This window comes from Cloeon dipterum, chromosome 2, assembly GCF_949628265.1.
Source record: "Cloeon dipterum chromosome 2, ieCloDipt1.1, whole genome shotgun sequence".
Taxonomy (NCBI): Eukaryota; Metazoa; Arthropoda; class Insecta; order Ephemeroptera; family Baetidae; genus Cloeon; species Cloeon dipterum.
This window is the reverse complement of record NC_088787.1, coordinates 27861100-27884476: the sequence shown is the minus strand read 5'-3', so window position 1 is coordinate 27884476 and position 23377 is coordinate 27861100. Positions and strand designations below refer to the sequence as shown.

General features: G+C 40.6%; 6 protein-coding genes across 17 annotated transcripts in view; 4 read left to right on the top strand and 2 right to left on the bottom strand.

Moving 5' to 3' along the window:
* Window positions 1-517: 517 nt before the first annotated feature.
* On the top strand, window positions 518-5194 carry Grip91 (gamma-tubulin complex component 3). 2 transcript variants are annotated; one of them, XM_065479593.1, is made up of 15 exons: window positions 518-676; window positions 762-931; window positions 1112-1340; window positions 1397-1498; window positions 1561-1667; window positions 1723-1908; window positions 2080-2286; window positions 2343-2479; window positions 2571-2722; window positions 2784-2967; window positions 3180-3384; window positions 3438-3573; window positions 3627-3838; window positions 4013-4294; window positions 4705-5194. In XM_065479593.1, exons 1-15 carry the CDS (start codon window positions 604-606, stop codon window positions 4900-4902), a joined length of 2580 nt encoding a protein of 859 aa, XP_065335665.1. In that variant the 5' UTR covers window positions 518-603; the 3' UTR covers window positions 4903-5194. The 2 variants fall into 2 exon arrangements, with proteins under 2 accessions (XP_065335665.1, XP_065335666.1); XM_065479594.1 differs by having other exon boundaries at window positions 4028-4294; window positions 4705-5193.
* Window positions 5195-5832: 638 nt separating this feature from the next.
* LOC135935733 (gamma-tubulin complex component 3-like) lies at window positions 5833-9099 on the top strand. Its single transcript, XM_065478279.1, has 8 exons — window positions 5833-6225; window positions 6340-6479; window positions 6532-6921; window positions 6976-7115; window positions 7416-7573; window positions 7629-7827; window positions 7882-8095; window positions 8215-9099. The coding sequence occupies exons 1-8, from the start codon at window positions 6171-6173 to the stop codon at window positions 8371-8373; spliced, it is 1455 nt and encodes a 484-aa protein (XP_065334351.1). The 5' UTR covers window positions 5833-6170; the 3' UTR covers window positions 8374-9099.
* ScsbetaA (Succinyl-coenzyme A synthetase beta subunit, ADP-forming) lies at window positions 8141-12679 on the bottom strand. The gene is made up of 9 exons (XM_065478280.1): window positions 12578-12679; window positions 11713-11975; window positions 11495-11657; window positions 11177-11441; window positions 10975-11118; window positions 10642-10802; window positions 10469-10588; window positions 9797-9962; window positions 8141-8356 (listed from the first exon to the last, which is right to left on the bottom strand). Exons 1-8 carry the CDS (start codon window positions 12641-12643, stop codon window positions 9798-9800), a joined length of 1347 nt encoding a protein of 448 aa, XP_065334352.1. The 5' UTR covers window positions 12644-12679; the 3' UTR covers window positions 8141-8356; window position 9797.
* Window positions 8429-9099, top strand: LOC135935735 (uncharacterized). The gene is made up of 3 exons (XM_065478281.1): window positions 8429-8617; window positions 8671-8874; window positions 8930-9099. The coding sequence occupies exons 1-3, from the start codon at window positions 8429-8431 to the stop codon at window positions 9029-9031; spliced, it is 495 nt and encodes a 164-aa protein (XP_065334353.1). The 3' UTR covers window positions 9032-9099.
* Window positions 12680-13120: 441 nt separating the features above from the next.
* Window positions 13121-16267, bottom strand: LOC135936680 (ataxin-2 homolog). Its single transcript, XM_065479595.1, has 5 exons — window positions 16095-16267; window positions 15705-15958; window positions 15166-15405; window positions 14637-14897; window positions 13121-14076 (listed from the first exon to the last, which is right to left on the bottom strand). Exons 1-5 carry the CDS (start codon window positions 16129-16131, stop codon window positions 13675-13677), a joined length of 1194 nt encoding a protein of 397 aa, XP_065335667.1. The 5' UTR covers window positions 16132-16267; the 3' UTR covers window positions 13121-13674.
* Window positions 16268-16383: 116 nt separating this feature from the next.
* The window catches only part of LOC135936677 (protein lin-10-like), a 107724-nt gene continuing 100730 nt past the window's right edge, over window positions 16384-23377 (top strand). For 10 of the 11 annotated variants that reach the window (XM_065479589.1, XM_065479588.1, XM_065479585.1 and 7 more), the window contains exon 1: window positions 16385-16543. The gene's annotated coding sequence lies outside the window, so the exon portion shown is untranslated. Of the gene's footprint in view, window positions 16544-23377 lie in introns of all 11 variants that reach the window. The other variant, XR_010574353.1, reaches the window with a different exon arrangement.

The following is a 23377-nucleotide window of genomic DNA, read 5'->3' as shown; positions in this document are numbered from 1 at the left end:
ATGCGAGCCAACGGGCTGGTCTAAATACGGGGTTTGAGATAAATTTAGACAATAATTTTGGTTTTAGTCGATTTTTTCAAATTATACGGCTCAAAATTTTATACAATTTAGTTTATTTATTTTTTCCTTTTTCCCATTATTTCAAGTCAATACATATTTTCAAGACGATTCCAATTATGGTTCAAACTGCATAAAATTGCATGATTCAAGCTCATTTTATGGTCCCGCGCGATGATTTGGATTTAGAGATCAGAAAAAAAAATAGTATTCCAAAATCGCACCTGTACATATTTCGGATTATTGGAATAAAAATTATTTTGAATTAAATTGAGTCAATCCTCTAAAATTCAATACGTTTATTAATTTGGCGCTTTTTATATTTAAAATCACGCAAGCCTACGCCACTACTCCCACTCCCCACCTCAGTCCTGCCTCAGTCCGTACCTCCCGTCATGTGAGTGAAATCAAAGATCAGATGCAATGAATATGGCGGGAAGCACCCTCTTCTAGCACTGGTGCAGGTTGCCGTAACGTTAGATAAATTCCGTAAATTCCGTAAGAAAAAAAATTCAAGTTCAAGAAGTCGAATTGCCCCAGCTCGCGATGGCCAGCTCCAAAAAGATATCGGATGAAAGTCTGCAAAAGCTTTGCAAGGCAGGAACTGCGAAACAGCCAGGTTTGTTGCTGGTTCTCTCATCTTTGTTTACTTTTTCCTTAACTTAAAAACAAAGCCTTAATAAGCGGTATAACAACGATTTCAGGGAGTTACGCGAGGTGGTACGCGTACGTAAGCCAAGAGTTGGCCAACGCTCCTCAGCACGACGGTGGCAGTGGTGACTTTGATTATTCCATAGAGCAACATTTGGTAAAGGAAAACCGGCAGGATGACTTGCTCCGATTTGCTGAACTCAAACGGAGACTGTACGAAACGGTATGAAACAAATTGATGCACAAGTTTTAGTTTTTAGATGCTTAAAGTCTGCATAAATTGAACAGAATGAAAAGTTATGTAGTAGATTGTATTGAGTAAACTGGCAATGTACAGTATTAGTAGAATTTATTACTTAGAAATACATAACTTTATTTCTTTTGATGATCCTGCAAATTACAGAGCATTGTCGAGAAAAAAGATGAGCTTCTCAGATTCTTTGCCATGATGTCCTACTTCAGGGTAAATGGCGTTCAAAAGAAAATCAATGCTGAGAGGACAAGGTCTGAGTCGGAAACTGATGTCAAGCAACTAGGCTCTGGAGATTTTGCATTTTTGAGGCACACTCCAGGTGGTGATAGCGAAAAAAGCCCAGGATTCCAGCAAGGATTTTCGCCTCTCAGGCACATTGGTAACTAGTGCAAAAGTTTTGTTTGTGGTTTAATTCGATCGTTTCTCTTCATTCAGAAATAAACCATTCCCACATCTCAAGACGAGAGAGCTTAGCTGAGTCTATATCTTCCAACGTCAGCTCAAGATCTGCAGTTTGCAGAAACTTAGAAAGTGGATGTAAGGCTGCTAGTTATAGAACCTTACATTTCATAATTTAATTAAAATGTAATCCTCCACAGATTCTCAGCACGATTTGATAAGAGAAGTAATTTTCGCTTTCAATGGCATTGGTGGCAGCGTTTTCATAGACGATTGTGGTGATGGAACGTTCAGAATTTCCCAAAAGGTTTGTCAGTTCAACGAATTAAATTTGCATCGTTAAATTTGTATCAATATTCCAGCTTAAAGGTTCACTACGACAGCATGCATCTCACCTGGCTGAAATTGGCACCTTGAATTTTAAAATTAGGAAGATCATTGATTCTGTGCCACACATTGGCGCGCCATATTGCCTGACTGCTCTTGTTAGTGCCATTCGAGATCAACTGCATGAGTTTAACCGACTCATCACTAATTTGGAGGCTCAGGTTATTAAATTTCTGTCAATCTTCAACTTGGAGGAATATTGTTATTAAGATAAGACATCAAATCATTGAAAGCATTACTGGAGATTATGTTAAGCTAAATTATGAGATTGTTTTTTTTTAAATGAAAAATCAATTAATAATTAAATTATGATTGTTGAACTAAAATTTTAGTTGAGACAATCAAGTCGAGAGAGTCCAATGACCCTACTCCAAATCCGCATAATCACACATCAGCCAAAGTGCCATTTGAAGTGGTTGGCGACAGTGGCCAATGAGTGCAAGGACAAGAAAGGAGGCGCCTTGCTCTCCACTCTACACATGCTGGTCCAGCATGGTGATCCAAAAGTGCGAGAGTGGCTGACGCCTCTTCTTACAGCTGTAAGAAACGTACCTTTCTGCTCACTCCCCATCTTCACAAACCCTTTGTTAATAAGGCTTCGGCACCATTTTACTCAATATTGTCTGAGTGGCTGGAAAGGGGAACATTAAATGATCCGCACATGGAGTTCTTCATTTCAGCAGACAATGAGACCATTGTGAACAATTTTTGGCATCGCAAATACTCTTTGAGGTTTGTAAATCATGCAGATTTTAAGTTACAATGTTGATATTCTAAAAAAAAGTTTTTATCTTAATTGTTTTTGCATGCTATTCTATTGCAGGGAATCAATGCGCCCGAGTTTCATTTCTCAAGCTCAAGCGAATATGGTTCTCACAACTGGCAAGAGTGTGGCTTTTCTCACCCAGTGTTGCGGAAAAGTTCCCAAGGATTTTAAAATCCCTGGTCTGCAAGAGGCGATTGAAAACTGCAGTGGTAATTGAACAATTTGTGATTCAGTGCTAAAATCTTTAGTTGTTACATACGTTATCTGTAGACAAACTTTGGGAGGTCGATGGCGCTTTGCAAGTTTGCATTGAAGTAGCGCACAGGGATTTTTCAAAGGAAGCTCTGGTGGTGATGATGCAAGACGGAAAACTGGCTTTACACTTGCAGGCCATGCGACGCTACATGCTGCTTGGCAGTGGAGACTTCATCAAGTCCCTGATGGAATGTGCTGCGTAAGTTAATTTACTCTCTTGCATGTGAGGTTTATTTGTTCATTTTCCATTTAATTATTTCCTTGACTTACAACTGTCGGACACATTCAAAAATTAAAAAAAAATGTAGGCAAAACTTTAAGAAGTATGTAATCTTGTTTTTTTATTATTATGAAGCGAACCAGATTGGATTATTTTCAAGGTTTCATTTCAATTTGATTTCATGAATGCAGAGAGGAGCTGAACAAAAAGGCTGGCAACCTAATGACGCACACCTTGACTCCAAAATTGGAGACCGCCATCAGATCTAGCAACGCACAATATGAGGATGAAGATGTCCTGAACCGTTTGGACGTGAAACTGCTGTACATGTACAATGAAGAATATGGATGGGACATTTTTTCTCTGCAGTATTGCATCGATGGTCCTATAGCTATGGTTGGTGTCTTTTTATATAAAAAATCAAATCATAAATTTTCTTCAATTCCCAGATTTTCCCTCCTGAGGTGAAGGTAAAATACTTGAGTCTATTCAACGCTCTCTGGAGGGCCAAGAGGATGGAGTGGCTCCTTTCCAACATGTGGAGGAGCCAAGCTATATCTGCCAGGGAACTTAGAAAAATGACAGGTAGGTTGGAATCAAGTAAAGAGTGATGTGTTTTTAATTATTTTTCACGGTAGAGATTGGACCATTGATCAGAGAGTTGTCCGTGTTGATTTCGGAAATGAACCAATTTATGAGGCAGATGCAGTATTACTTACTCTTTGAGTGTGTTGAGTGCCAGTGGAGTTTGCTGCAGGCTGCCATCAACCAAGCTGCATCTCTAGATGACATCATTCAAGCGCATAGCAAATTCCTAGACAACATTTTGAAAAGTTGCTTCCTGGACGAAGTAGGTGTTTACTTGAATTTCTCTTAGATTCTTCATCTCATGCAAATTTTTTCTTACTGGAATTCTAGTTTTATTTTAATTGGTTGTTGGTTTTGTTCTATTCTTGAAATACATTTTTTTCCTAGACGTTATATCCAACCTCTCTTAACTGTGACTAATGTTTGGTGACAAAAGCAAAATTTTTCAAAGGAATCGCAGCACCTGACCCTGATCCTCCGCCACATCTACAACTACATCCTGGATGTGTGCAAACTTGAAGCGGAGTTTGACAAGTTGATCAACACAGAATTTCAAAGGAGAAAGGATCTTGAGAAACGTTATGAGCAACTGGAAGAGGCCAGCATGTATGGGATCACCAAAGATGATGAAGAGAAGGAGAAGTACGCACTGAAGAGGTTCAGCAATGCCATAACCAAGATCCAAGTGACTCTGGTGCTCAATGCTGATGGCTACAGGGTATGGAATCGCATTTTAATTACTATCCAGTAATTGTCAGAGAGAGTTTTAGCAAAATTTTCTTTTAGTTGTCATCTTCAGATGCTTGTTTCGAATTTTAACATAATTTTACATTGTTTTTAATGCTTCTTACATTATTGGAGAAATCACCCAAGAAGTTTGTTTTGTATCTTCGACATTGACCACTTTTAACTTAAATAAGGTATAAAGGCTAAGTGGGATAATTTACTTTGAAATGATTTTAAAATGGCTACTCTCAGTAGCAAACAAATAGGCATGGAATGCTAACACATTGAAATTTTTAAAATAAAATTAATACCACACGCTCTCGTATTGTAACAAATTATCACTTCTTGGTCAATGCAGAAAAGAATTGATAATTTAGTCTTAAAAATATCATTATATTGCAGGAAAAGGTGAAGACATTCCTCCTAGCTTTGGCGTCGCATCCAAACGAAGATCTGCAATTCCTTAGTCTGCGCCTCGACTTCAACGAGTACTATAAGACTTTGGACAAGCGACTGAGCGCCCCACACACACTCAGCTATCGCCGACGGAGTTCTCTGATGGCCCCTTACGTAAACATGACTGTCAGCGCGGAATTTTGACCAATTCAAAGAGCAGTCAAAAGAAGAAGATCCAAGATTTTGAGTCTCTGCTGTGTCGGATAACTTGCTGACAGGCATTCTAAATTTAAATAGTGAATCTCAAAATTTTTAAGATGCTAGGAAATGTGATATTATTTATCTTGAAAATATTTTCGCGCAAATTTTGCAAATATTGGTAAATGAAACTTCCTGTTAACATTCTTCCATGAGTACTTCTTCCAATATGCACAAAAATGAAAAACTAAAATATTAAATAATACTCTAACTAGAAAAATACAAGAATAAATTACACTGTTACTTAGCAGATAATTGTTTTAATCATAAAAGTTCATATCCTATGTGGATTTTGCTTAGCAAACTAAAATACAATTTTGAATAGTGCTGTAGTGGTTGCGGAGCCGAGCTCCCACTCCTTTTTCATTTTTAGTCTAGGGTATTGTTATTAATGATTGTTAGAAATTCGTTAATGCAACAGAGAGAGAGAGAGAGAGATTTTGAATTTAAATTAGTTTTCGCCGGACACACGAGCCAAAAAGTTGCATCTTAAGAGTTCCGAGCGTTTAATTGTGAAGGACCTGGCTCAATCGGGTAAATTCTTTTCTAATGTAAATTGTTCTTCAAGTCAATTCTCTTAAATTGTTAATCCTAAAGTCGAATATCAATTCTGTTTAAAGGTCCTTGTATTCTGTTAGAATTAGTCGCCAAGTGACTGTCGTATAAAGTGCTTTTCTCCTAGCTGCAGGATTAATTTTATGATAACATAATATACATCTATAACTGTTTAGAAAATCATTGGAAAAAATGCACTTGTTTGCCTCAGTCTGACCAGTTTGACAACAAACAAACAACAATGAATTAAACATTTGGTTGTTCAGATTTGTAAATAGGGATGACCAAGTTTTTTTTAAATATCAGGGACTGATTCTTATCACGTTCTTACGTGGATGGAAATAGGAGAATTGGTAAATATTTGTTACTTAAGGAAATTCCAAGAAGCTGAGGTAAATTTTCCAGCCGCATTAGTGCTACCTTTGCCTTCCAGTTATCTTGGTCCCCATCCAGAATATCTTGAGTTAACTGAACGACGTAAACAGATTGTTGGTATTATTAACAGCGCTCTATTGCAATTTCATGCACTGCAATTCCATTTCAGAATGCTGAAATTATCAACCAACCAAATTCAGCGGTGACTGATCATGATGATGTAGCTGAACTAGCAAACTCGAAGAAAATTGGAAAACTTGAACAAGTGCCGCCTTGAAATCGAGATGGAGATTTCTGGAAATCTAACTTTATTAGAAACCTGTGCCGAGGGTCAAGCAAGTAGGTTGCCACTAAAGTATTCATTCCTATAGTTTAAACAACAATACGTGTATTTCTGTTGTGGCTGATATATTTACAACTGCTATAAAGTTGAAAACTCATTTGATGCTACAGCAGGAGATGAACGACAGAAGTCGCACAGCGAGCAGGAAGCTGTAAGAGAGCTGCTTTACGCATTTCAAGGAATTTGTGGCAACATTTTGGGCAGAAATGAGCAGGTCAAAGACCATCTGAGATTTAAAATGAGCACAGAGGTTAAATTTAGATTTTATTCAAAAGATATGTTTTAAGAAAAATAAATTTTAGCATGGAGGCCAAACTTTGCAACAGCAAGTTCTGCATATGGCGGTTTTGGGGACATTGTACCAAAAAGTAAATTCATTTGTAGAGCTGCATAGCTTGCACGGAGAGTCCCTGTTCTTTAGTGCCTTAGCTTCAGCTCTTCGACAGCAGCTGACCAGTTTCCTTGGTCTGCTAGCCCACCTTGAATGCTTACTCGCAAGCCAAAAGATAACCCTGCTGCAGCTCAGGGTGAAAACCCTAGGAGCCAAAAATCATCTATCTTGGCTGGTTACTATCACTGAAGCGTGCAAATTTCAACTTGGCTGCAACGTGATGTCAACCCTGCACAACCTGATGCTCACATTCAGTGGAAATCCGAACGCGTTGAGGAGCGCTTCTCCTATTTTCTTGAGAGTATAAGAAAAATCTCACTCTGAAAATCAGCTTGGATAATTAATAAAATCTAAGGTTTCTGAGGTCTTTTATAGACTTCTGAAAGAGTGGCTTTTGTGTGCCAGGCCTACCGACCCATTTGACGAGTTTTTTATTGCAATCTCTGATACGCAACCTGAGACCATGATCCTCAAGCCAGATTTCTACCAGCTGAGGTATTAAAATTAGAGGTCTTAGCCGAGTAATTTAAATAAAGGGGCCGCTGAACATTTAACCTGCGGCTGACATATAAACTTTTAAAAGTGATAAAGTTTGCGATAGTGTTTAACAGCCCGTAAGCCAATTATTCTCATCCACTTTGATTTTTTCGGATTTTGATCAGCGGCTAGTGGGGCTGGTGCAACTTTTATTTTTAGCCAAAGTCACGGCGGCTGGCGCAGCGCGGCTGGCTGTTTTATGCACCTTTAAATAAATTGCATCAAGCTGATAACCCTGTCTAAAATCTTAATTTTCAGAACTCTGATGTGTCCTAATAATTTGTCTAAAGCACAAATAAATAGAATCATGAAGGCTGGACAAAATTATGCATTGCTGAAGAAAATTCTGGAAGAAAAACAGCCACTGGAGGAACTGCATCTCAAGCTGGACAAAATTATCGAGAAAGTGATTACAGGTATTAAAAATATAGATTAATGCAACAAATCAACGCTAGATATTTCCTCTTCCAGATGCTGATCACGGCGTGAATGCGTGGGAAACGGATGGCGCAATGCACACCTTCCTGATTGAAATGGAGAGAAGGGTTTCACAAAAACTTGCTGACGCCTTGCTGAGACATGGAAAACTATATGTCCATCTGGACATTCTCACGGGCTTTTTTTTGCTCCGACAAAGTGGCTTTGCAGCTCAGTTAATCATGAAAACTTTGTAATGCTAACATCCTCTCAAGAGAAAAGGAAATCACTGACGAAATAATTCCAGTGATATGCTGAGTGCTGCTGCTCCACTCGTCAGTGAGTACACTTTGAGGGAGAAGCTACGATTAGCCATCAACGACTCCACAAGCCCAGAGCAAGAGGATGTGTATTTGGAGAAAAGGTTCAAGATCCATTTAAATCCTCAGCCTGAACACAACCTAGGCTGGGACTCCTTCAGCATAACATACGAACTGGAAGAGGCCAATCCAGTCGCTTTGGTATACTCCATGAAATACAAAGAAAATATAAAATAAAATTGGGAATTTTGTGTCAATTAACAAGTTTAATGCTTGTACAATGTTTTGTACAAATGAAATAAATTAAGTGAAATCAACAGGTGGTGACTAACGAGGTGTTGGAAAAGTACTATTTCTGCTTCAGGGAAATCCTCCAGCTGCGAAGGATGGAATGGATGCTGTGTGACATCCTCAAGAGCATCAAGACCACCTACAGGAAGCTGCACCAACTGACAGGTTCAGCTACAGAGAAAATTTAATTTTGAGCAAAATGGACAAAAAATTTTAGGCGGAGAAAGGGGCGTGCTGAATCACATGCATTTGATGGCCAAGGAAATGCACGTGCTGATCCAGCAGGTGCTCAACAGCATCTTGCAAGTGCGCCTGCAAGTGAATTGGCACCACTTTTGCGAGGAAATCAAAAGCATCGCTTCGATCGAGGCCGTGCGTGACCTGCACCAAAAGTATCTCACGAGCATTGAGGTCTGCTTGTTTTCAGAGCAGGTAAGAAATTTGCAGTAAAAAGTCGATAGGGGATATAAAAGTTCCAATCCCAGATGCACGAGATGCTAGACTTGACCATCGAGCTCAACGACCTGTTCCAATCCTTCATGCTTGCCTTCAAGTTACCACTCCCAGCACAGAAACACACGAGGGATGACGTTTCATGCTACAATTACGGGACAACCACACCAAGCAAAAATATTTTTTCGCCGTCAAGCGTACCCAAAAGACTTGAGCATTTGCGATCTGATTTTTATGTGAGTGTTCAGAATATTTTGTAAGAAACCATGTCCCTGATGTTAAGGAGTCTAGATGCTCGTGATGAACTTTCTGATTGTGGTCAAGCAGAGGCCTGAAGAGGACATGCAGAATCTCTATGAGTTCATAAACTTGAACAATTTTTACAGAGTCTGAGAGTTTGCAAGGAGAGCTTTGTTTCATGTTTTAAGTAACAAATTCGTTTATTTTATCATCGTATTTTTTTTTAACAAATTTCAACCCAAATGAACACACAAATAGCGATAACTATTTTTGGGTTATAGTTAATCAGTGTGCTATAAATATTTAGACGTGTTTTGTGTGAACATTTATTAACAATTTGTGTCTTCATAGACAATGTGGTGCGGTAAGGCTACTCAATTAAACAAGTCACTATACTGTGCAAATTAAGGCAAAGTAAATTTGCAAGAGATTGAAATGAGAACACAAGCAAACTGCTTCCAGTTTCACAAGTCAAAGCTATAAATATGGACGTTTGAATACTACTCAACTCACATTAAAGTTTGATGAGGAGAATTAATTACATTTACCAAGTGAGCTACTGGATTAAACAAAAAAATCGTGTCATGTTGTCTTTGGAAAGAGTCAAATTTTAGGCCAAATTTAACAAAAGCTGGTATGTAGATTTATGAGATACCAGTTAGGAGAATGCCTGACCTACCTAAACTCTTCTCATTTGATCAGAAATCAAAATCAGCTCTCACTCAGTGAGCTCTCTCGGGAAAGGGGGAAGTGGAGCCCAATGGATGATAATAACATATGGCCAGAGGGCGTGAGTGTAGACAAAACTCAACAGAAAGGAACAGTAGTCAAACATGCAACATTAACAACACGAGCCCTTCAGACAGCGCCAAAAAGTAGCAACTCTTGTTATTTCTGTTTGCGAGTAAAGATACATACTTTAAATTGGGATTTCAAAGTTTACGTCGAGTTTCGCGTCTCGCGCCATCCTCACGATGTTGGACAGTTTAACAACGAGTCTAGCAGCTTCGTCCAAGTTATCGCACGCCAGAATCTTGAAGCCTGATGAGGCGATCAATACTTTGGCATCATCGACATTTGTGCCCTGAAAATTTTCAAGGCAACAAGAAATTAAAATGAGTTGGAAAATCTAAATGAGCTAAAAATTACATCATTCACAATTTGTTTTGCCTACTAGTTATCAATTCAAACCGCAAACTCAGTTAATGAAACATTTTGTTCTTGGGAGGCTAATTGCCACTGAAAAAGGATATTAATTAAATACTTCAGAAATAATACTGGATGTGGCCAGCATTAAAGCCAAATATATTGTTAAGATACAATCATTGTTTGCTTATATTCTATAGCGCAATTAAACAGTGCAATTTTTTAATGCTGAAAATGGACCCTTTAAAATTTTTTAAGGATAAGAACACTAGTGTATTAGCTAATAGAAAAACAAATTAAAGATAAGATTGAACAAGATATCAATACTAAACTTGAATAAAAGTGCATTTTTAACTATTTTTACCAAACTCATAATTTTAAATCATGAGACAAAACATGCTTGTGAGGCAGCAGTAATTTGTTGCGTTTGATGCCAATTAATACCTGCAATCTGCAAACGATGGGAATTTTGAGTTCCAGCTCTTTTGCGGCCGCCACAATGCCCTTGGCAATGATGTCACACCTCATGATACCGCCAAAAATGTTTACCAGAATGGCATGCACCTGTGGAACAGGCTTTGTCAGAATGCATTTAAGGAAAGGTTGATGAATTGAACCTTGGGGTCAGCGGTGATGATTTGGAAGGCTTCTTTGACCTGCTGAGCCGTCGCGCCACCGCCAACGTCCAAGAAGTTGGCTGGCTCTCCACCATGCAGTTTGATGATGTCCATGGTGGCCATGGCAAGACCAGCTCCGTTAACGAGGCAACCAATATCACCTGATGAAGTGATTTCATTTTTAATTATTAAGGTCTATACAATATTTTATGAAGTCGAGTAAGAATGATAGTAAGCGAAGAATCACAATAATAGGTACATTAACAATTACTATCAGTAACTTCGGGATGAAAACACAAGAATTATGGAGGTTTTTAAAAGCTTTTTGCCTACCATCAAGCGCGATGTAGTTGAGGTTTGAGCGCGCAGCCTCCACCTCTTTCTCATCTTCTTGGGTCCAATCTCTAAGAGCGAAAATTTCCTTTTGTCTGAACTCTGCGTTATCGTCAAACCTCATTTTAGCGTCAAGGCAAAAGACTGGAATCACGTATAAATTATAACCAGGCACTTTGAAAAACAATATTTTTTTTTTTACATTTTCCATTGGCATCTTCAGCGTATGGATTGACTTCAATGAGGGAAGCGTCTTTTTTCAAGAATAAATCGTACATTTTGAGAAGAATCTCAGCAGTCTCCTCTTTCTTTTCTGCAAGCCCAACTTGGGCAGCAACTCCAGCAGCCTGTTCCCTTGTCATGCCCTTGGTTATGTCGATGGGCTCCTTGATGATTGCGTCAGGGTTCTCCGCTGCCACCTCCTCAATGTTCACACCACCCTGGGCGGAGGCGATCAAAACTGGGCCCTGATGCAGGTGACGTTTTAAAGTAGGTTTTAATTTTTATCAAATTAATTTACTGCAAATGCTCTCTCCATCATGATGGCGAAATAATACTCTTTTCGGGGGAACTTTCTCTCGGCAACCATTACAGAGTTGCAAATCCTGCCCTTCTCGCCAGTCTGTTTGGTCACCAAGTGCTGGCCGATCATTTTTTCTGCTATTTCCTCAGCTTCTTCTGGCCTGTAATGCAACTCAATTGAACGTGGTTTTAATTTAAATGGCTTCATTGACTAACGAGTAAACAAGCCGGACTCCGCCCTTAAGACCATTCTTAAAACTGCCTTTTCCTCGGCCGCCTGCTAAAACCTGAGCCTTCAGAACCAGATCCTTAGCGTTGATCTTTCTCGCGATATCTCCTGCCTCTTTCGACGACTTTGCCAGTCCAAACTCTGGCACAGGAATTCCTGATTCCCGCAGCAGCGAATATGAGACATGTTCGTGCACATTTATATTACGCTGTTGTTGAGCATGAAGAGTCGGACTTGCTGCTCCTAGGAGCTGGAATATGTTTTAGAACATGAAATAAACTTAAAATCTTCCGCAAATATGTTATGTGAACACATTTTACATAAGGTGCACAAAACACAAAACAAATTTTTTTATAAAACTGTGTTTTTAATCAGTCGCAGCACTTTAACGTGTCTTTAAATAGGCACAATTTCATGTTTCAATTGTGAGCAACATAAAACAGCTAACTGCTTTGTCAATCATTTAAATTAGTTCCAATTAGGCAGTCGGCCAATATGACCTTTGAAACAGTTCAAGCACCGCGCGACGAAATCTAAGTGATTTCTCTGATAAAATCGGCGTGAAAACAAACGTGCTACTAATTCAGCGTTACATAAGCCCTGATTTAGGACTTTGTCCTTTCAACAGAGAAGGACAAAGGTCCATTCAATTAAAAAAAGCTTCTATTTTTGAAAGAGATGACCTCTATGTGTATGATTGTGTAGCATTTGCAGGGCGAACGAATTAGTTTTCCCGCTGTTTTACGATCTTTTCTACCATGAAAAAGTGATACTTTGGTGCAAAAATTTTACAGGCAGTAGTTTTAAATGCCAGCTTTTCGAATTTTCTGTCAAAAATTTGCTGGGATTTACCTTGGCGCCGCCTCTCCGCGATAAAGTTTCGACAACCGAGAGACTTCTGTGAAGGATGCTCGCCATTTTTGTTCTGTACAGCTGCTGTGCGACAGTGCTGCCTTCGTCGGTCTTCTTTTCACAACGAATCACAAGACATTGAAATCGTCTGCTTGCACTACGTACGCTTGCACTGATTGTAAGCTGTCTGGCAAGCAGCACAAGTTTGCAAAGATAATGCAATGTTTCAAAATCAATCGTTGTCAAATCAAAATCAGTGCCTTCTTTTAAATACGCCGAGGCAATATTCAAATATTGCACAACCGAATTACAAAACACTTACGAGTTGCCACATGATAATACAAACATATAAAACAATAAAAATTTTCATAATTTTAGTATGAGAACACAATAACAAACTTAAGACTTTTATCTGCGATATTTTTGTAAATGCAAAACTTGTTGAGCATAACTAATAATTGAAAATTTCCATATCTTTTATCGTTTGAACAACACAATAGCTTAAATCACCAAAGTTGGTTATTTTAATATTGAAACAAAGCATTTAGGTAAGGTGCACATCATACTTTATTCAAATCATCTCGTTTAATTTCTAAATGTCGATCAATCCTAAATGGCAGGTTGAACATAAAATTTTGTTTATGTACAAAATTAAAATATTGGGTTAGTGAAAACGGACCTCACTTTAATTGCAATCAAAACCAGTACAAAAGACAAGCAACGTTTTTTGTATTTTCTTGGTCACATCCTCCTGCATATATCTGGAAGAACCAGAACCTTATACATTGTTTAAAATCATCGATTGAGTACCGAGTTCAGAGTTAATTGCGGGCCCTGTGCATGACATTGAAATCTCCAGGTACACTTTCAAGGGCGGCAGCAGGTGCGTTTGTCAGTAATAAATAAACATGTATGGAGGCAACTTGCATTCCAAGAAATAAAGGCTCTGGCTCACAGTGGTGGTCACAAATTTAATGCACTAGTTATCAAATACAATATTCATTAATGTGGTGAGTACAGTCGTTCACACTGACTCCTTATTATCATAAGATATAAAGTTTGTTGCTTGCAAGCGCCACTGTCGTTGGCAGAAGAAATTAATATGACTGGTTGCTAAACCTCTCGTGCAGGGTGAGCCTTGGGCCACCGCGCATTGCTCCACGGCCACCGCGCATAGCTCCACGGCCACGGCCTCCACGGCGGTAAGCGGCCGCCCTACGAACGGCGGCAGCAGCAAGCGACCTGGCTGGCATCGGCTGTGGTGGCTGCGGCGGTGGCGGCAGGTGCTGCATTTGCATCTGCTGACCCTGAGCGCGCTGAAGGTTACGTTGGCGGTTCACGGAGGCACGCACGATCTTTTGCTTGATGGCCGTTCGGGCGTCCACTTGACGCTTCATGACACCGCCACCACGGCGGAGACCAGTTACACGCTGTGTCGCGCCTTGCAAACGCACTCCACGTGGTTTCAAGCTAACCTGATGGTCGGCTTCAGCAGATTGCTGCAAATTGGGAGTAAAGCAAATAAGCTCATTTTACCTAAAAGTAGGCTCAAAACTAAGTGAATCCATCAAAACTTGTGTAATAATCAAATTTCTCCTGTTAGCGTTTAATTTTTTTAAAAGTCTTTGTTAGAGGGGAATTTATTCTATTAAATTGTACGTACAGGAATTTTAAAATTATAATAAATTGCGCAGAGATGAACAACAAACCAGAGTTATGATTGATTCTATTGTTCATCTATTTGCGCAATTTAAGTTTTCAAACACTGGTCGTTAAAGCAAATAATATAAAATATCCACCTCCAAACAAGTTTCTTAATTTTTTCATTAATCTTAGAGGTAAAATGAAAACAATATTTAAAATATCGTGTTAATAGTGAATTCATTTTTTAATAATTAATTATAATTGATTTGATTATTAAAATTTTGGAACTTGCTTTCCTCCCACCTCCTTTTTATATTTTGATGATAACATAGTGCTTGAGTTCTAACCATTCAGCATTCAAATTGCACAAAAATAATTGTTAAGTGAGTGCACTGGACTTTCAATTTCAACTCACCATCGTCAGCTCCTCAAGCTGTCGTTTCCGCTGCATGAGCACCTGTGCGGCAAGTCGGACGCGGTTCCTAGCAGTCTTAGTGCTGTTCTTCAACTCCTGAGCAATCTGCACTTTAGCTGCCTGAGTAAAATTGGGTTTCCTCATCCTTTGCGGCTGCTGACGCAGTTGCATTTGAGGCTGCGGTGGTGGTGGCTGGAACTGTGGCTGCTGGTATTGTGGCTCGATATATTGATTTTGCTGGTGGAATTGCTGTTGTTGATACTGCAGAATAAAAGAGTTACAGGACAATTTTTTAAACCCAACCGCACTAATGAAAAATAACCATTTAAACTTTTCACTTCTACACTCAGGCAAATGATAAGAAATCAATGAAATGACTTGAAAGAAATAATCATTTAGCTAAAATTTTTTTCATTTATCCAAGACCAAGAAAATACAGCAAAACTTAAAACGAAAGTGGATTTTAGTCATTTAAACAATACAGTAGGATTAAGAAAGTTGAAAATTGTTCTTTAGCCTAAAAAGTTACCTGTGGCATGCGTCGGTTCTGCATGGCCCCACGTCCCCTGCCTCGCATGGCACCCCGCGGGCCTCCACGGCCCCTACCACGCATTGGCGGTGCCATGTTCGGCATTGGATGGGTATTTGGGACTTCAGTACTCCAGGCCCTCATGCGGCCTCCAGCGTTCATGGGATTATTCGTTGTGAGACCCCTAGGCATGCGAGGAACAAATTGGCCACGGGGTGCCCCACGTCCTCTCTGGAAAAACTAAAATTGCATTAAAATACAGTTTAAAGGAAAATTTAGTTATATTACTGAATATTACTATTAGTTTTATTATGCCCACCATTTTTTTAAACAATATTAAAAATTACAGCAACAATTTATTGGTAATTATTGTGATACCGATAAGCTCTCCGTTGCCAATATTAAAATTTATTAGTAACTCGCGGCAAAAATTGCCGGAGAAGATGGCTTTGGGAGAACCTTGAAGGGGCAATGCCCATTTCAAGGCTATTATTGCATCTGATTGCACAGCATGATGCCAGGGTGATAACCATGTTTACCTGTGGCTGTGGGAACCCTCGTGGGGGCATTGGTCCTCCTCGCCCACCCCTGAAGGGCATATTTTGCCGGGGGCCCTGGTTGGGCATTCGTTGTTTCATAATGCGGCCAGGACTTCTTGGAGGAAAGCCGCCGCCGCGGCCGCCTCTAGGCATCATCTGGTTTCGATACATTTGCTGGCCGCCGCGGCCACCTCTACCACGACCTCCTCGGCCTCCTCGACCACCTTCCTTCCTCCGGTGCTTGATAACGTCGTCTGCAGAGTGGAAAAAGGCGATTCGTTAACGGATTGCTGGAAATTGCAAGTCGCAAAAGCGGCCTTCGGAATATACACAATCGAAGCGTGCCCTTTGCGAGAGGAATTTCTGATGCTAAAAGGGTCCGCGACTCACCGAGGGACATCGAAACGTAAAGGTCGGGATTGTTCATACTCCGATTACACACGCTTTTAAACTCCGGAACCAAATTTCCAGGCAAAAATGTTGTTTTTTCGGCGAAAACAACACACACCAGTACCGACAGAAGCGATTGCTTGCGCCGGTCCGACTCGGAAAAGAACCGTAAAGAGTAACCGGTAATATTTTACAGCCTAGACGCAAATGAGATACATAACCGGTTAACTTTGTAAAAAAGCCGGTTGTTATTTGTTAGAAAAACCGCAGCGGCGCAGCCTACAGTTTGTGCGCTTCATCCGGCGAAGGCGTCACGGTCTGATCAATCGATGCTTTCCATACTGCCACCTGGTGACGAAAAGATGGACCAGAAAAAGAGGCGTTTCTGCTATAAAAAGACTGGGTGACTGCAGGTTTTCCAGCAGGGTGCTAAATCGCTGAAATTCAGGGTAAGTGGCTGGGAAATCATTATGTTATGCATGTTTTCGTGTAATCGCGAGTTATTCTCCACGAGACACCGGTTTTTCCGCTCTGAGTGCGCGTTCGGGGCCGAAACTCGACAAAGTTAGGGTCGTGCACTGGCACTATCGCAGATGTGCAAATTCCGTCGGCGCTCTGTCAGATCAATGTCAACATGTTTTTGCAAAGGGTAGAGAAATTTCATCCACATTTTTTGAGTCTCGTTAGACATACAAATATGCAAACTGTCAAAATTGAGTGTTGCAGCTTGATATTCTTGTTGATCAATAATTTTCTTTGGTTTCCTTGAAATCGTGATTTTTTTGCAAAAACTTGCTAAATTAATAAAAATACGTACTTCCTGTTGTATTGTACTGTGCATACGTCAAATTAAAGGAGAACTGTCAAATTAAAGTTTTGCTATTTTAATTTTCACCTTGCGTATTACGTTGGGGTGATAAGGGTTGAAAAAAGTTTGCCAACTGCACGTTTCGCTAGAGCAACAATGGAGGTTTCGAGCGGCGCTCTTTGCGCCAGAATTTGTGATGAGGACCGGCCCTGGACCGGAGAGCAGAAGCTAATTTCGTTTAACAACTACGGAGGCAGCTTGCAGGCAGACGCTGAGGTGAGCACACAAATGTCTGATAAGGCGCAGCAGCAGCTCAAGGCGCACGGAGCAGACGCGTCAGACCGGCAAGAAAATTCGGGCAGTGTATTTTTTTCAATTTTAAATCTGTCAACCGAGATTGCCAATCGCATTACTCCTTTTTAAAAGTCCTTTCCGTGATTAAAAAGTTTGCATGCACGGGGGCGCGTGCGCGGGGCGGGTGTTTGGGGGGCGGCCGGCAGGGCACGGAAAAGAAGAGGAAATGGGCCAAGTGAGCATTGGCTTGAGACACACGGCCAAGGTGCTCTCCGCCGGCATTTATAATCGTGACACATTCTAAAGGAGAGCAGAGGCCCCTTTTCAGCCACCGCCGAGTGGGTGGGTGGCATTGCATCTTCCTCCCCCGATTCCTCCTCCGCTCGCCGCCCTAAGTCCTTGTCGGTGGCCAGAAGCACACTCCAGAAAATTGTTCATCGCCAGTGAGCGAGAACGGAGAGCAAAGAAGCTCACCACCACCCGTTCTCGCAGCAGGGTGTGTGTGTGTGTGTGTGACGCTGCCCCGGCCCGTGACGTCAAATTGAGTTTATAGATTTGCATAATTGAAATGTTGCCTGCGTCGCAGCCGCCGGATCAAAATGATGCGAGCCGCGTTGCTTTTTAAACCACGTTTGACACTCGTTTTGTCATTCGCCGATTCAATTTCCTTGCGCAATGGACTGTAATTTTCTTTTATACGTCTAATTTCAGTACGAGGCGAATATTTTCTTACTTGCACTTTCTTTCTACTTAAAAAGATCGAATTGAGACAGAAACGATAATATTGTACATCATAGTATTCATAATGCAAAATCGCAGTTGCGATGAAGAGACAACACGTCAAGATTAACCTGTTTAATCCTTGTGGTTGCCAAATGAATGACATGTTTTGACATTATCAAGATCTACAGTGCCTGATAGTCGGTAACGGGCTTCATTGTGGTTTAAAATATTGAGTTCCTTTGTTTCCAACAGGGAAGAAACTGCATTTATAAAAAGAAGACCTAAACATTTGTGAAAATAACCTTAAAACATTATTTTGTACATGTCAAACAACTTCTGGTTAACTAAGAGGTTGCTTTGCGTCTGAATGCATTAAAGCCTTAAAAGCATTGCGTGGCGGAAAAGCCAATAGGCCAGCAGTTCTCAACCAAACCAAAAGCGAAATTCTCTGTCAATTCGGTAAAACAGTTTCCACAAGCACATTTCTCTTGTGCACAAGTCACTCTCATTGGGACGTTTGTGCAAGCTGTTTTTGTGGCAAAGAAAAATCTTTAGCCGCGACCTCTGCCATTTAGCGAGAAACGCTTTCCACGCAACAACATCCGCCTGCTCTTGTTGAAATAAAAAGGCCAAAAGCAACCCCTCGAGAGGCAGCCAGCGGGCGAAACAATAAATCGGCCGCCACCGCCATAGCGTACAGTCAAGGGTTGGCTCGCGCCATCAGCCTGTTTGACGCCGTTCGCTCGATTCATCTGGGAAATTTGCATCAGAATGCATTTCACTGGCGGCCGCACATTATCTGTCGATCTGTCGGCCTGCGAAAACATAACGCGTCAAAAGTGGCTCGCCTGCGTAACTGATAGACAGCTATGGTTGCCTCATGCGTAAATGCTGCGATCCGAAGCTATATAATAAAGTAGCTTTGTCTTGCTTTAAGAATATATTTATCTCTTTTTATTTCCGCCGTAAATTCCTTTTCCCTATATTGTTCATCCATTCTCCAAAATTGTATGCTTTTATTTGGCAAGTAAGAACAGTTAAATAACCAAAAATAATGTGCGTGTTTTTCATCGGTTTAATCCTGAAAATGTCATAAAGATAACTCTGTAATGATGAAACCAAATAAACCAGCCCCTGGAATCTTCTGAAAGAAACAGTTATTACAAACGTAAAAAATCAGGTCACCTTGTAGATGCGATTATGCGGACACAGTGATTGGTTATGGTTTGACGATGCATACTTGATAGAACCGCTTTTCGGACGCATGTCATGAGCATACATTAATTTATTGACTGGCGTGTGCGCACATACGTAAACAGGTCTAGTTTTTGTAAACAATGTAAGGCTGCTGGAAAACAGGAAAATGATTGTGCAGGGATTGTTTTCCTCGGTGAGGAGCAGTGCGTCGACTACAAATTATCTCGCAGTGCTGCAGGTGACAAGATAATGCATTCGGGGCGCCTTATGCCGGCCGTGCATTGTTGGGGAAAAATGGTTAAGCTGATCCCGCAGGGAGCTTTCGCGCAGGCTACATAGAGGAAGAGAGCGCACTTGTTTCAAAACTATTTCGCAATGCTCTGTGCTTTTGAGCTCAGGCCGCGTTTACAGTTCTTCAACGACTTTTTAGCTCCAACGCAGCGCTTGAATTGTAAAGGCTGTACTCTAGTTGTAGTAAATTACTTCCAACGACCCCAAGGTCGGTGCAGAAGGGACAGACTGGATAACGTTACATACTATTTATGACAAAAACTGTTCTCATGGTTGCCGCATAGGTAGGAATATTCTTGACCATTTATCTCCTCTCCTCGAACAAATTTTTGCAATTTCTATGCGGGGTATCTTCCAGGGAGCGCTTCCTCGAAACTAAAAGTTAGAGAGATGTTATGAAAAACTGGCTCTCACTCATGGAATCCTCAATTAATTCCATAATTTATTTATTGTTTCTTTAGCAATGACTGATAATTTTACCTCCTTTGAAGAAAATCACTTAACCCAGGCGCTAAATAGCGCACACTTGAAATTAGAGTATTCGCTAAAATGGCAAGATAATGCCTCTGCGTGCTATTAATAAATAAACATGAAAAATGGAATACGCGAAGAGGAGGACTTTCAGACAAAATAGAAGTAGCTGCAGGCAATTTTCATTTTTTACCAAGGGGTCAGTGCAATAAATTCACTCGCGACGGCGAGCGATAAAAGTTTCGCTAAATATTCATTTACGGCGGCGAAAACACAAACTTTCCGCACAGAATGCGCGCAACAATTTATCAGAGCCGCGGGAAAAAATAATACACTCGCCATGTTTCTTGCGCGCCTATACCGAAGAAAAGTTTCAACGGCGCTCAAAACAAACAGCCGTCATTTTTTCCAGCGAGATGTATCCGCAAAGTTGCGCGAGAGAGCTCACTCACTTTGCAAAACGTTATTTATTCATTGCACTTCCACTCGCGGTGAATAACAAAAGGGTCCGAGCTGGGTAAGAAGTTGCTTCCGAGGCGAAAGTTGCAGCGCCTCGTGGTCTTTTTGCGCTTACCTTCTGCGTGTCACCTGGCAGCATGATTTACAGCGGCGAATAATACATTTCATGCTGCAAAGAGGGCCGTTCATCATCGCCACCCGCGAGCGCTATCTTGGCCCGGTGCGTGCCATCCGTGACCAAAAAGTAGAGTCGCTCGCCGACCAGACTTGTTGACTTGAAGAGCAACCCTTCGCCCTCCCTGCTCTCCAGTGCCGCCCGCCGAGGTAAAAACACAACTACTGCACGAAACGCAGATGCGGCTCCAATTCCCAAAAGTGCGCACCGCCACCTGCAAACGCAGATTTTGCGTGCCATTCGGGGAATTCGCCGCCGCCGCTGCTGCTGCGAGCAGCCACAATAGCTTCCTCGCGCACGTATTTGCTCCTCAGCGCGCTACCTTGATTTGCATCGCGATTTTTGTGGAATTCCGTTTAAGGATAGCGACCTGGATATGCCACGGAGAGTGTGGTTGATCTACTGTTTCTATAAATTCGAAGTTTCTTAAAAGAAAATTGAATTTTTAAATTCCCAAGAATGAAATAAAATGAAAAAAATGAAAACTGTGTTTAAATTTATCCAAGAATATAATTATACTTAAATACCGAAATAAAATTCAATATTTTTCGCGAGTCAGCAATATTTTTTTTTAAAAGCTTGCAGACATGATTTACTGTTTTCCGCATATTTGATTTAATTTTCCATTTGCTCAGATGTTGCGCAGGTTGCATAACTCTTAGCTCTCAGATATTGCTTTGTGTTCAATGTACGTAACAGAAAACTAAGAGCTTTAGAATATATGCATGCTTTTAACGGCTGCTGCGCATATCAGGTATTCATTTCATAGGTGCAAAATTTGATTTATATTTTGTAAGTCTTCTAGATATTCTAGGAAATTTATTCCGACCTTATTTCTCAACTTAAAAAACGAAATATATCTGCTTGTATGAAAACCTGGGATATAAAAAGTTTCAACTGTGACGTCGTAAACGTTAACTTCGTGGAAAAGTAATGTAGCAATACAAACTTATGTTCTGCATCAACAATGCGTTTTATTAAATATGTTCTATTCATTTAAAAACTATACATTGGAAAAAAAAACTAGCGCAAGTCTCAAGAAATGCTTTTTAATGAAAGTTTTGCTCTCGCAATGAAGTTAAGAGTTTCTCTTCCCTGCAAAAGAACAAAATCTTGCTTTGAATCAATTTCACAAAAAAGCTCGTGCGCTAAAAGTGTGTAAATGGGAGAGGCGTATCTTGAAAAACAGAGAAGACCTGCCTTTTCGTCCTGAAATCTTTTCATCTTTTGAAAGCATCAGGTGGAAAAGCTTCGCATTATTATTCTCCGCCGAGAGTATAGCAGGAGCTTGATAAAACGCGCGCTCAGCAGCAACTGCGGCAGTCGAATTGCGATTGGGAATTATTCAAACAAAGATTCCAACTCACTTGGTGTACGCGTAATCAGCGGCCGTGAGTGTGTTTGTATTCGCTGAGAAATTAAGGCGGTGCGAGATAAGCGGAAAGTTGCACTGCGTCAAAAGTTTACGGCTGCCTAATCGGAAATTGAAATCATTTGCAGTCGCTGACAAAGGGAGCGCTTTTCCAACTTATTCCTCCAATAATCTAATTCTCACTCTAATGGTCGGTAAATATCATCAAGCGAGAGTGCCTGGGCGCATAGGCAACCCGCTCGACTTTTCATAATCCATTTATCAATACTATGGAAGGAAGTGGAGTCCTGTACTCGATTCTCCGTTCGTGTGTGCATAATGAGCCCCAGCTGCAGCAGAAAAGCCTCGCCGTCGATCCAGTATAATGTATTTCGTGTTCTCTCCGCACGCAGCAGCTGAATGTTTCATCTCGCCCAATATTTCTTTTGACTTGAACCAAACCGCCTGGCGGAGCAATTTCTACATGGATTCGCATATTTCAATTGAGGCGGAAAAATACTGCTGGATCCTGATATATCAAGCAACCCTCCTAAAATTGAAATGAATAAACCATCTGTACAAATATTTTTTTGCCTTTTTTAGAAATTAATTTAATTTTACCATTTTAATATTCAACAGCAAAAAAATGAAAAAAAATATAAAATATATCAGTAACACAAACCCATCTAATAATTGATGAACATCAGCCCTTGTTTATTTATTCTCTCACTGTCAGTTTTTATTATTTACGTATCTATAGACTATTGTAATTTTTGCATTTGAAAAAACATCCGCAAGGAAAAACGTGGCAAAATGGGTCCACTTAAATAAAATATCGCTCATAAAGCATCCCTCGTCCTATACTAATCTGGAGCGAAACAATGCAAGAGCACGGGCGACAAACCAGCTATATGAAACTATTAAATGCACTGTACACATAAATCCGCACCCGGGATGTTTTTATCCATGCAGGCAGGCCATAAAAGCTAATTTTACGACGGCCGCTCTCAAAGCCATGCATCCATCTGCTCGCAAATCAGGCTCTTTACTAATTAAAGACGGCGCGCAGCGCAGATTTAATTCGAATGTGTATCGCCCGCCGGTGTGTGTGCGCGAATGATGCCCAGAATAAATTATAATTTCACCGGCGCGCTTTTAATTTGAGCCAAATTAATTAGCGTGCCTGCTCATTATGCTGCGATGTGACGCCTGTATGTTTCCATCAGGGTTAACTCCCAACTCTGCTCCAAAATTGCGCTCGCCGCAGTTTGTTCTCGGATTTGGAGCGTGACGTTTGGACGTAATTAAAAATTGAAGAGAGCGCAGATTAAATTTTTTGCTGGGAAAATTGTCCGTAGCAAATTGTGTCACCAGCGTGATTTAATATTGATGGAGCCCTTGACGCCGCATTGATTTCATTTCGCATGCCTTGGCTGACCCTGTTGTGATATAAACAACGCTTACTTTGAAGTTTGGCGAGCTTTGTGATCGCAGCTGTCAATGGCAGAAAATAT

Bases quoted from the DNA above. Each gene is read 5' to 3' on its own strand.
- Grip91 (XM_065479593.1), top strand. From the start codon at position 604: ATGGCCAGCTCCAAAAAGATATCGGATGAAAGTCTGCAAAAGCTTTGC. The intron at 1,499-1,560 runs GTAAGGCTGCTA...AATCCTCCACAG, and splicing joins CAGAAACTTAGAAAGTGGAT to ATTCTCAGCACGATTTGATA. The intron at 2,968-3,179 runs GTAAGTTAATTT...TCATGAATGCAG, and splicing joins TCCCTGATGGAATGTGCTGC to AGAGGAGCTGAACAAAAAGG.
- LOC135935733 (XM_065478279.1), top strand. From the start codon at position 6,171: ATGGAGATTTCTGGAAATCTAACTTTATTAGAAACCTGTGCCGAGGGT. The intron at 6,480-6,531 runs GTTAAATTTAGA...AATAAATTTTAG, and splicing joins GATTTAAAATGAGCACAGAG to CATGGAGGCCAAACTTTGCA. The intron at 7,116-7,415 runs GTATTAAAATTA...CTTAATTTTCAG, and splicing joins CCAGATTTCTACCAGCTGAG to AACTCTGATGTGTCCTAATA.
- LOC135935735 (XM_065478281.1), top strand. From the start codon at position 8,429: ATGCATTTGATGGCCAAGGAAATGCACGTGCTGATCCAGCAGGTGCTC. The intron at 8,618-8,670 runs GTAAGAAATTTG...TTCCAATCCCAG, and splicing joins TCTGCTTGTTTTCAGAGCAG to ATGCACGAGATGCTAGACTT. The intron at 8,875-8,929 runs GTGAGTGTTCAG...TAAGGAGTCTAG, and splicing joins ATTTGCGATCTGATTTTTAT to ATGCTCGTGATGAACTTTCT.
- ScsbetaA (XM_065478280.1), bottom strand. From the start codon at position 12,643: ATGGCGAGCATCCTTCACAGAAGTCTCTCGGTTGTCGAAACTTTATCG. The intron at 11,658-11,712 runs GTTAGTCAATGA...GTTGCATTACAG, and splicing joins GGAGTCCGGCTTGTTTACTC to GCCAGAAGAAGCTGAGGAAA. The intron at 11,119-11,176 runs GTAAAAAAAAAA...ACGTGATTCCAG, and splicing joins TGAAGATGCCAATGGAAAAT to TCTTTTGCCTTGACGCTAAA.
- LOC135936680 (XM_065479595.1), bottom strand. From the start codon at position 16,131: ATGAACAATCCCGACCTTTACGTTTCGATGTCCCTCG. The intron at 15,959-16,094 runs GTGAGTCGCGGA...TCCACTCTGCAG, and splicing joins TTACGTTTCGATGTCCCTCG to ACGACGTTATCAAGCACCGG. The intron at 15,406-15,704 runs GTAAACATGGTT...ATGCAATTTTAG, and splicing joins GAGGGTTCCCACAGCCACAG to TTTTTCCAGAGAGGACGTGG.